This window comes from Podarcis liolepis (assembly GCF_965112155.1).
Source record: "Podarcis liolepis genome assembly, chromosome: 6".
NCBI lineage: Eukaryota > Metazoa > Chordata > Lepidosauria > Squamata > Lacertidae > Podarcis > Podarcis liolepis.
This window is the reverse complement of record NC_139559.1, coordinates 28422828-28434854: the sequence shown is the minus strand read 5'-3', so window position 1 is coordinate 28434854 and position 12027 is coordinate 28422828. Positions and strand designations below refer to the sequence as shown.

Here is a 12027-nt window from a genome sequence, read left to right as displayed (position 1 = left end):
GCCTCTGTAGCTCATGGAGAGTATGATAAATGCTGCTCATAAGAAGAAGCTCATTTATCATAAGGAAGCAAGCAACTGTGCTTATTCACAGAGATGGCTTCACTTGTCAATTTCTGCCGAGTATGCAGTTTTAAATCAGGGATGGGGAACCCGTAGCCATCCAGATGTTGTACCAGCCCCCATCAGCCCCAGCCAACAGGCCAACAATAGCCCTTGTAGTCTAAAAACATCTGGAGGGCCACATCCCTATCCCTATCTCAGAGACACAGGGCCTCTCCATAATAAAGGGTCAAGACTGATTTGTGATATCTGCCATCACTGGCAAGAAAGCTACCTGTGTGTGTTGGAAATTAAATTAATGGAACTTTCTCCTAAGTAAATGCATTTAGGATTAAGATCTTATTTCCATACTTCTCTGTTTGTTTTATGGAAAATTCAAAATTCTACATGGTAGCAAGTAACTAGAATTCACACGCACGCACATACTGTATCATGGCAAGTGAGCATGCATGAGATCGCACATGAGAGGCTGAACTCTGAGCTGGGAATAAGGACCGCTAAACTCAGGCTTACTTCTGGGTAAACAAGTTTAAACTGAGTCTGCATGTCTTTTCAAAATGCAGGGTGCAAGCTTTTAAGACACACAGGAACCTTTTTCAGAACCTGAGTCCCTTTTTTCTCCAAAAGATTGCTAGCCTGATTTTTAATTCTAATAACTGATACAAACGTACAGATCGATTACATTTGTTGTGAGGGATTAGTGTTGAGTACAGTATAAGGGCAGGAAAGAAAAGGGGAAAAGGCAGGGAGAGGAGGGGTGTGTGAAACTTATTTTCTTCCCTATAGTGTACATGTGGTGTTTGTCAACTGGATAGGTTCTCTTTCTATTTGCTTGTTACATTTCCTTGGCTGGGGACTGCATTCTGATTGGTGGATGACAATCCCATGCTGGTTACACTAATTTGCAGTCTGACCTATCACAACAATTGTGAAGTTTGACCACTCTGATCTCCTTGGAGGAAGGTAGGATACAAATGCAAACAGATATATAGCTATAGATAGATGACAGTGAAGGCCTAAATACCATTGATTAAAAAAACCTAGTTAAAACAAAACCTCAAAATGCATTTAATAAACAACAATGGAAAACAATTTTGGGAGGAGGAGGTTTGAAGCAGGCGAACTTAACCCCTTTTGGCACCTGCTAATATTTCACACCCAGGCTCCATGATGTCTTGCAGAATTAGATATGTTTTTTAAGCCCCATTGCTTTCAATTGAACTTAAGGCTACAGTCCCAAGTCTACTTACATCCTAGGAAGTCCTTTGGAATTCTGTGGCACAGTAAACATTTAAAGGGGTCAGCATCACTGTGCACTAGATTGTAGCTATGGTAGGTCTTAGCAGCAGGGGCCATAATTATTTCGCTTTTAAAATTTGTCCTTTTGTTTAGTTGTTGTTTATGAATGCAATTTTTTTTAAAAAATAGATTATTTATTTATTGCATTTATATCCCACTTTTTCCACCAAAGAGTGCAAGGGGGCATACAATGCTTCTCCCCTGCCCTCATTTAATCCCCACAACAACCCTGTGAGGTAGGTGATGCTGTTTCCGCAGAAGCATTCTAGTATTGCTTTTTGTTTTTATTGAATCAGACAGAGCCTGTCTTACCTAGTTACTGGAATTAAAATCAGGAATGAACAGTGCAGTCCTCTGCATGTCTACTCAGAATCAAATCCAATTGTTTTAAATGGGGCTTACTCCCAGGTAAACGTGCAGAGGATTCCATCTGCACTGTGCGAGCCTATGCATGCCTACTCAGAAGTAAGCCCCACTGATTTCAGTGGGATTTACTCATAGGTAAGCGTGTATAGGATTAAGGTGCCAAGAGTCTCTGTTATGCAGGATTGCAGCCTTGGAACTAAGGGATGGCAACTTTAAAAATTAAATGTTGCAACCATAACGTTGTTTTTTTCCCAATCTCAGCAACTGAACACCGTAAACGAGATTAGATTTTCTTGTTCATTTAATGAAGAAAATGCTGATTTTGTTATAGGTCTTTGATCAGAACTCCCCCTCCCCAAAGAGTGTTAATAAAAGCAAACAGTGGCATGCAAGCGTGGACTTTTTCTTATCTTTTCGGGAAAGTCCTTTAAAAGTTTCAGTGGAGTTTTATTTGAAAACAGAAGTTTCTCTGTTCTGCAAGTTGCCCCTTTTTCCGGGAGTTGTAATTTTGTTTTGTTTTCGTCCCGGCTGGTACCACCCACCTTCCGCCTGTGCCCCCTCCCCCACCTTTTCAAATTATCTTGGTGGGTGGGTGGGGGAGGGAGGGAGGGAGGCGAGTGCAGAGCCTTCCTTTAAGGGCGGACTGGGCTGGATGGATGAGCAGAGCGGAGGAGCGGACCCTGGGAGCGGGGATCTGACGTCAGCGCAGAGGTAGTTTCCCTCGCGAGCTGTCAGACCGTGTGGCAGGTTAGGTATTAAAGGCACTTTGAGCAGCGCCCAGACCCCTCCTCTTGAGCGGCCGCCGCGCGCGCACACAAAGAGAAGTGCCCATCGCTGCGTCCGGCAAGGATCCACCACCAGCTGCGTCAACGCTCCCTTTTCTTGCCAAGGCGTGGATTGAAACACCGCCGGGAGCGGAGCCAGGAGCTTGAAAGGGGCGGGTGGGAGACGCTGCGAGAGGAAGAAAATGAAACCGACCGGGAAAAGTAAGTCTGGGAAGTTGCTCGGGGTGCATAATTCCCCCCCTTCTTTTTGCTCGGCAAAACTTTGGAGTTCTCATTATTTTTGCAAAAGCGTGTGGGGCATTCTGAAGACTGGAAGCACTTGCAAAGGGGGCTCGGGGGTTTGGGTTTTTTTTCCCTTTTGCAAAACCGCTGTCTGTTTTCTCAAAGGCAAACCGCAGGCAGGAGAGGGGGGCGGCGGTGGAGGAGGAGGAGGAAAGAGTTTTCGTGGGCGTCCAGAGAATGGAGCGCCCTCGTGGAGAACCGGGTGGTGTGTGCGCGCACGGAGAGTATCCGATCGGTGTTTGCAAAAACTCTTAAACTTTGCAAAAAAAAAAAAGGCTAGTGGGTGGGAGAGAAGAGGGACAAAAAAAGCACCACGAGGGCCGGGGACGGGGACGGAGGGACGAGAAATGCCTTCCAGGCACTCAGCTATGCAAAAGCGAGCGAGAGGCGAGGGAGTCGGGGAAGAGGATCTTTTGTTCGGTAACGTTCAATGCAACATTGCGCGAGAGATCCAACTTCTTTCCTGCCTTTTCTCTCTGAATGGAGGGTCTTCTGTTGCCCCCCCCCCGGCCACCGTCCGGCTTTCTTTAAAGGAAACAAACACAAACCTTTAAAAAAAAAAAAAGATTTCGAAGGTTTCTCCTCCCGAAGCTGCTTTCTTTTACTTTAACATGCTTCTGTTCCCTCTTGATCCCAAAATGGCAACTTTCCCAATTTTTTTTCTTTTGCAAACTCCTCCCCACATCTGCCTTCCCCCCCCCCACCCGCAAAGAAACAAACCCCTAGCGATTTTGGACTCTGCAAATTTAGGTTTCTCTTGAAAAAAACAAAAGCAAAACCTGATTTCAAGTGCTTGTAAAATGACAGCTTTTGGGGGGAGGGGGTGGATTTGTTTGGAGCAAAGCCGGGGTAACGCGTGCTATGGGGGGGGGGCGCGAGTTCCTGTTTCTTTTGGAACAAAGAGAACTTTGTCTAGGCATCTGTCACTCAGGGGAAGAGACACAAGAGAAACTTTTTTTGCGAGAGCGTTTCTCGTCTTCCGATTGCTTTCGGCCCTTGGGTGCTGGGGACCCCTCTTTTTTTCGGGGGGTGGGGAGGAGAGGAGGTCTCTGCTTATTTCGACCTTGCCTCTTGGTTCCCCCCCCCCCCAATGGAAGGGATTCGGAGGCGGTGGTTTTGGGGGTGAGAGCGGCGATGCAACTGGCAGAAAACATGGAGTCCAGGCTTGTTTTGTGTGAAGTGGGATGGAAGGGATTTAAAGAAAGAGGTTGGCCCGGGGGTGGGGGGTTGAAGCGAGGTTAGCTTCCCTCTCCCACGTTACTTTTCCTTTTGAAACTCCAGACCTGAGTTCATTATCAAACCAGCGCCGGTGGGAGTAATCCGCGAGGTATTTTCGTGTTTGTGTATATGTATTTTAATTGCTGCTTTACTAAGTAGCAAACTTCTGACACGTGATTTGTCTCGCTTGAATTCAAACGGAAGAAAATGAAATGTTTGATCTGCCTTTTTTCCTCCCACCCCCTTTTCCGCCCCGGTTCGGATCTATTTCCAATTGCATTCTCTTTGTGTAGGAATGGACACGGCCGAGGAGGCAGCTTGTTGCTATTTTAACTTCCTTTTGCTTGCATTTTGAGGTTTGGGGTGGGTGGGTGTTTTGATGAAGTGGACGATACGCGGGGCAAACGTAGCCGACCAAAAAAAAAACCCCAAAGCAAACCAAAAACAACCCGTGCTTTTAGCCTGACTCTCCACCGACCTTTCCTGATTTTTTTGCATTTTATTTATTTCGCTCTGGGCTGGATTTTGTCGTTCCCATGTGCAGCTGGCGGTGTGGGCAGTTCAGGGCCAGAAGGAAACGGCAGCAAAAAAAAAAAAAAAAATTGCTCCTCCTCCTCCTCCATCCCTGATGAGATGCAGACTTGAAACAGGAGAGAGAGACTCCCTCACATAGCCAGCAGCTCCCCCTGAGCCCTTCTGCACTCGGCGTTGCCTGGAGGAATAGGAGGACGAGGATCCATTTGCTTTTGCAGCTTGCTTTTTTTTTTAACAGGCACAAAGTTTTGCCCTTTTCCTCGCGGGTGGGGGGCGCGCGTAGAGGAGAAGCGAATGCACGCTTGCATTTCAATGCACTTGAATTTGCCTGGCGTTTTTCTGCGTGTGCGCTCTTGCTGGGGGTGGATGCGGACGTGTTGATCTCCGAGTGCCTCCCTCCAAACAAACTCGACCGCATGTCTGGAAAAGGGCTAACCTTAAGCAAACTTGGAAGTCTTGACGACTGCTTGGCCCACCAGTTTTATATATGTTACCTCTGTCGTCCTCCCTCCCCCCACCCCTTTTTTTGGGAAATGTAGGGGGGGGAAAAGTACATGTAAAGGGCTTTGGAGAGAAGAAACTTTTAAGAGCTGTAAGGCTTCAGCCTCCTGGGAGACTTTCCTAATAGTGGACACTTGCTTTTTCATTCTGATCCCCCTGCAAAGTAAAATGCATCTTAATTTCCTAACATTTTGCACAATACGCTTTTAACATGTATTGGAGTTGGCTCAAAAACATATTGATGAATGAATTTTAGTTTGGTTTTTTTAAATACAAACATTCTGGTGTGGTTGGGGGATCGAGGTCCAAACCATTTTTTTTTCATTTGGAAGGGAAAGCCATAAAAATACTGCTTTGTCAGAACTGGGCAAAATTGTTGGAAGTGTCAGGAGTTTCACAGTAAAGAAAGGAGCTATATTAGAAAAAAATAGTTCTGGGTTTCCTAATGAAAACACAGTGTCATTAATGTTCTTTACAAGAACTCCATAGTTCTGTGATTTTAATACCAGCAGTCTCCTTCTATAGAGCTTATGGCACAGCTTCACAACTTACTTTAAAATATTGTAGCTCTGTAGAGTATGTAGAACACAACTCTGTAGAGTCGAATGCCAAGCACCACTTTGAATTTGACCATAGTGCAGAGTACGGATGAGGAACCTCCAGTTGTTGTGGTTTGATTATTGCTCCCATCACCCCAGGCTGCATAGTGAAACAATCATAGAATTGTAGAGTGGAACAGACCCCAAGGGTCATCTAGTCCAACCCCCTGCAATGCAGGAATCTCTGCTAAAGCATCCATGACAGATGGCTATCTAACCTCTGCTTAAAAACCTCCAAGGAAGGAGAGTCCACAAGCTCCCAAGGGAGACCGTTCCACTGTCTGTTTAGTTGGAATCTCCTTTCTTGTAATTTCAGTAGTCAGTGGTCAGGAGTGACAAGAGTTTGAACCCAGCATCCTTTGGAGAGTCAAATGGTACCCATCCCTGCTGTTGAGGTTGGCCTTTGCACAGTTGACCATCTTCTGCCTCAGTTACCCATGTGCAAAAGGGCAGCTTTTGTGTGCTACACAATTGTGAAAAGGAAGATGAGCAAGATGCAATTAGTGAAGGACCTTGTTAAGTACACCTGCAGTGACTGTTGAAGACAACCTGCCTTCTTGCAGCTCTTTCACACCTGTGTAATTCCACCTGTGACCCATTATGTCTTGCATTGTTTCCCACATCCCAGGCTTGAACCAAGACAGATCTGCCAGCAGTTCCACCATGTCGGATAGTGACTTTGGGGAGGATGATGGGAGCGTATCTCAGGATCCGTTGCAGCCCGGCAAGAGAAAACGAAGGGGCAACCTTCCTAAGGAGTCTGTGAAGATTCTCCGGGAGTGGCTCTACGAGCACAGGTTCAATGCATATCCATCTGAGCAAGAGAAACTCAGCCTTTCTGGGCAAACAAGCCTCTCTGTTCTTCAGGTATGAGCTTCTGTATAATCCTTTCCTAGCAGGTTATGATATCTGCATACACAGGGTTGCCAGGTGCAAAAGAGGAGAAGGCTTTGGTACCTTTAATAGTACTGCAGAGGAAGGGATTTTGGCAGGTGTAGGTTGTCATGAAAGCTGAAATTCTTTCTTCCCAATTGCTGTTAATGAGTACTGGAGCCTTCACCTCTTGTGCCTATGTATAAGAAGTTCCGGTTTTTTTTAAAATTTAAAAAACCTGTTAGCAAAAATAAATCCAAAAAGTAAAAACGAACCAGCTTTTATTAGGCTCAACTAAAATGTCAAAGTAATTAGCAAGCTTTCCTGTTCCTTGGAGATCTTCTTCAGGCCGATTAAATCTCTTCACACCCCCCCCAACACAAAAGGAAGGAGAAGCTGGGCATGATGGGGAAAAGTCTCAGGGTCTTAATCTTGTGTTGGCCTCTGCCCTCCAACCACTAGGTAATACTACCCAGTTCGGCCTCTCTTGACTCTTCCCCCCCCCCCAGTGCACAAAAAGTAACCTCCAGCATTGTTAACGTAAGGACTATCTTGTTTTTCTTTACTTCTGTTCTCTGCCTTCCAAGGGACATGCACATTCTGCTTAGTGATGGGAGCAGATGCAGGTAATTGCTATTTTTCATACCCTCAAAGGGGGGGGGCATGATCATTCTGTGTGTCCCTGTAGCTGCATCTTGGAATCTGTTTTATTCCCTGCATGTTAACAAATTAAGTCTGAAGAATGCCTCATGTACTTCATCTTAAGTTTGTTGGATAATGAAGATTTTGAAGATTTTCCATCATTCATCTGCCCTCTTCCTCCCTCTTTGTTTTGTCTAATATCCACCCTGAAGAAGAATTCTGAGGATATCGAAAGCTGACTTGCTTTCCTTTGGCATTTTAGTTTATCATAATAAGGTTATCGGTTGCATTGTGTAGCTAATGTTCAGCTCCACCTTTTGCTCTGAATTTGAATTAGATGTTCTTAATAAATGTAACAGGAATCGTAACTTCTCACCCCCTTTTACAAAGAAACAAGTTGGGTGTCCCTTTTCACCTGTGTTAAAGATCAGTAATCTTAAACCTGCTTTCACAAGTTAGCTGAATTTAATTAGTACATAAACAGATACACTCAGTGATTTTGCACCTAAGAAGTCTGAAGGACTGGTCAGATCTGCAATAAGTTATGAATTTATGAATGCCTTATGGGCCAAGATCTATAGCTATTTCTTTCTATTGGGTTGATTTTGTTTGGTGTGCAATCTGGAGCACATTTTATAAATATACGTGCACGTGAATCCACTGAAATAAGTAGCGCTTAACCTGCAAGTAGAACTGGGGTGTCAAAATACTCTAGGCTGATTTGCAATCCTATGCTATTGTAGTAATGTCACTACTTGAATTAATTCCAGTCTTTTGCATGTATTGGGAAGAATCATAGAGTTGGGAGAATGTCTTGTAGGCCATCTGGTAACCTAAACCGTTAGACCTAGTCCTGCTCTCTGGGGCAGTGGAGAACAAATCTGCCCTTTTCTATGGATTGGTCTCTCCAGGTAGCTTATTAAAAGTGGTAACCATGCATAGCTGAGTGTGAATTTTAACATACCAAGAAAGATCTCCTTAACAGCACAAAATTAAGTTACATTCTGCAACAGCAGATAATTTGTATGGGAAAGTGAGACAATAAACTATTTAGTGATTGTCAATCTGGAATAAATTATTACTGGGGTATTAGGGTGTGCATGACTCTTAAAAATGATGGCTAATCTTTTTTGGGGGGCCTATAAATGCCCCTTATGTGGACTCTTAAGACGAGTTTCTAGTCTGGCTTGCTGTAAACCATCATTTAAATGATGGTTTAAAACGAACATGTGTGTTTCTCCTAGGGGGATGAAGACTACAAACCAGAGATTGGCTTGTTGTTACATGCAAGGTAGCACTTGTGGCTTGTTTGTCTCCTCACAAACTGCTGTGGTAAGTCAACAACCCACCTTGGCTTACCACTGTGGCTTGTTAGGACACAAAAGAAATGCAAGTGGTGGCTCTCATGTAACAGTTTGTTTCCTCTCTGGCATGAAGAAAAGTGTGAAGCATTGTCTTTGTGAGCAGTGTGCACCAGGACATTGCTCACTCATGTAAATCCATAGTTTATTTCATGCTAAACTATGGTTTAACACGGCATGTTATTGGGGCCTATATGGTTCTAGTCAGGATTCCAGAAGACCTCCATTCTTGGATGGTCCATCCCTGGTCTTCTACTGGATTAGTAGGGCAGAAGGCACTGAGGGTTGAAGAATTGGGCTGCAATCCGTCTGTATTGATGGAATCAAAGCATTTTAAATTTATCCATTTTGTGCTTGCCTTATAAGTGTACAGATTTTCTAAGGACCCCAGTGTACTGCAACACTGCCCAGGGATTTGAGTGGAAATCTGTTTATGACCAGCAGATCCTTGCAAGGTCTCAAGGAATGTTGGGCAGCTAGGCCTTTGGGAAACCTATATTAATGCTGTTGTTATTACTGTTGTTTATCTACTGCATTCATTTCAAAAAGAAATACCAAGGTGGTTCACAAAAACCAGCAGCAAAATAGCAAAAACAAAAAGCCAATGATAAAAATAAAGCTATTTGGTAATTAAAATACATAGTAGGAGCTAATCATGTATTAGAAATTAGAGGTTTAAGCGAAGCCTGTCAAATCCTCAGTGACTTCCCTAGGGTGAAGTAGTATTAATAGAAGGGTGAGATTTCTCCATTAAGTGTCTGGGCTTTGCTTTTCACTTCCTCATCCTTCAACTCCACTTTAAGGCATTTCTTGGCAACTGTGTGTGCCTTGAGGGGGAGTGAAAAGCAGGATATGAGCCTAAGTGAACAGTTGACTTGGTTTTGGGAACAAAATACCCAACTGCCCCAAAGATGTTCCCATCTCTTTCCTCCTCGCAAATGCTTTTTGTCTGTGGTTGTACTGGGGGAGGGGGAAGGAAGCATAATTTACAAATTAAGAGAAAACACTAAACAAATCTAACCCAGTCCTTAACAGTTTTAGCTGAACTGTGTTCTGTGCCACCCACTCAACACCTGATGTGAATTTAGCCATTTACTATTTGTATGGAATCAAGTACAGCTGAGGAGTTCCTTTCTGTGTGTATTTGGTTGTTGCCTCAACTTTTGGCAAGGTGTGCTTGCCCTTGAATGCTTGTGAAACACACCTAGCTTCCTTATCTGTCAAGTCCTTTCCAAGGATTTGAAGGAGAGGCCAGGGTTTTCGGAAATAACTAAATAAATATAAGATATTCTGCTGGGTCAGTCTAGTGTCAGGAGGGTAACGAGACTTCTGCTTCACCTGGCAAGAGATGCAGGAGCTAGGAAGGGAATAGAGGTGTGGCTGAGGCCAAGAGTGGGGTTTCCCCTGCCCTGATTCATCCTTGGCTACAGAGTTTGTTTTTGGAAAACAGCATCTATCTTCAAAGAGCAAGCGTCAGATTTCTACCTGTGCCCTGCAGAGACGTTTAGAAACACAGATGTTTCTATGCCAATGTTAGGTGCTTGTTACCAGGTGTCTGGATAATTTTTATTTTCTGGGTCTGCTTTGGGAGTAAGGGTTTTGCCCTAATATTGAAAACCATTGGCCTGTTCCATGGTGTGAAACCAGGGCTTGCTGTGTTTGACAAGTACGTTAAAAACAATGGGTGTAATTCAGTGCTGCATTTGTGGAACAGTTATGTCTGATTTCCCCTCCCCATACACTGTTCTGGGGGTTCTGCTGACTCCCCTCTGAGCCAGCTTTAGGGGGGCACTGGGGATGGAGAGGGGGAAAGTCCTTGCATAGGACTTCTGTTGACAGGGTTCAGTGTTAAGCTAGTGTAGGACCCAGAATTGTTTATAGAAAGAGCTTCTCATGCAACCTGGTTTAATATACCATAGGAATACTTGGGTGGTGTGTGTGTGTGTGTGTATTGGTGGGGGAATCAATTTAAAATATTGTTAGATGGCTTCCTCCGCCATATATGAGGGCAGTAGGCTAGCTTAGATGGTTCAGGGCAAGGCCTGTGTGGCACGTGCAGCTCTGTTTTCCAACATATCACCCCCCACTACCTCCCCCTCAACATTTGCCACCTGAGGCAGCCGCCTTACTATGTCTAATGGTAGGACTGGCCCTGCCAGGTTTCTTAGGAGTTCCGTGAGAAACACCTCCAGGGCATGCATATTGAAAACTGGGGAATTTGATCTTGGTTGCTTCATGTAAAAGGAAGCTTCTTAAAAAGTAGTGTTCTAAAGTAAAAACCAGTTTCTTTCAGGTGAGAAAATCTATCTTGTATTTTTAAAAAGACATTAGACCTTCCTTACTGTAACACTGTTCTATCAGTGCATACCACATTCCAGTGGATTGGGTTTAATTTGGTTAAACATTTAAATTGTGATTGCATGAAATAAGAGACTAAACTGTGCACGTTGTACAAAGTGAAATGGCAGAAATGTTAGCTGTATGCACTTTACATCCTGAAAGCTTAGCTTTCAGGATACATTTTTGGTTGGTTGTTTCTAACGGGTAGGTATAGTACTGAACAACCTTATGGTTCAGCAAAGAAACCAAAACCAAATTCAGACTGCTAGGGCAATGCCACGTTAGTTCCCTTCACGTGAAGGGGGAATGTTGTGATTGTGGGGAAGAAGGGCCTGCTCATATGTAGGCTACTTCCCAGTAAACAACCTTGCTGGGGCCTGGAAATCTGTAGGTGGGGCCACAAACAAGTAAACGGTGAAGTGGGCTGTTATGCAGTGGCCTTTATCCGTTCTGTTGTGTTTTGTAAAATCTTTCTTTATGTGGTTTGCCTCCCCACAAATTGCATTTGTTTACAATTTAAATACAAAAATGAGAGGAAGAAAAAGGATGAAAGGGTGGTTTCTTTAAGAGCCTCTGGCATGAGTTCCAGCCTCTTGGGTTTCTCTTTTGCTTTCCCCGCTCAGGACAGAGGTCCTAAGTCACTGGGAAGACAGGGGAGAGACTGTCCCAGCTGGACTCTCTTAAAGGAGCTCATAACAGCTCAAAGTCTTCCTGTTTCTAAGGAAATACCTCCAGGTGAATCTTACAGGAAGCCCACTGTGACTTCCCCCTCTCACCCTTCCAGCTTGGAGTAGGTGGCCTTAACCCCAGTTGCATACATGTTGTGGCCTTTGGTACTGGCAACAGAGTACAAAACCAGTCCTCAGGTTTGTTGCCATTCACACAAATGCTGCTTAAGCTCTCAAAAATGAGGTGAGCATACCACCTTTTCTCATGCTGACAAGAAATTATCCATTGTCCTTACTTGTTACTGATATAGCAGTCTTAACCAGCTGCTCAGCCTACCTAGAATGCACACTTGATTTCTGAATATGAAAATTCTCCAGCTACAACACTTACATTTGCTAAACAAGCAAATGTAACTTCAGCAAAACTAGCTGAGCGGTGCTGCACGGATCCAAACAGCCCAAATAGAAATATGATATGATAGATAGATTTTCTGTTTGG

General features: G+C 44.2%; 2 protein-coding genes across 6 annotated transcripts in view; one reads left to right on the top strand and one right to left on the bottom strand.

Moving 5' to 3' along the window:
- The window catches only part of LOC310709079 (tigger transposable element-derived protein 1-like), an 877074-nt gene that overhangs the window by 179142 nt on the left and 685905 nt on the right, over positions 1 to 12027 (bottom strand). The window lies entirely within an intron of this gene.
- The window catches only part of TGIF2 (TGFB induced factor homeobox 2), a 353736-nt gene continuing 344027 nt past the window's right edge, over positions 2319 to 12027 (top strand). For 2 of the 5 annotated variants that reach the window (XR_014527306.1, XM_083508255.1), the window contains exons 1-2: positions 3127 to 3212; positions 6273 to 6511. Coding sequence is in view for 4 of the 5 variants with exons in the window: in XM_083508255.1 (XP_083364381.1) it covers positions 3140 to 3212; positions 6273 to 6511 (312 nt within the window). In the remaining variant the exon portion in view is untranslated. Of the gene's footprint in view, positions 2712 to 2946; positions 3004 to 3126; positions 3213 to 3517; positions 4120 to 6272; positions 6512 to 12027 lie in introns of those variants that run through there. The other 3 variants (XM_083508257.1, XM_083508256.1, XM_083508258.1) reach the window with 3 other exon arrangements.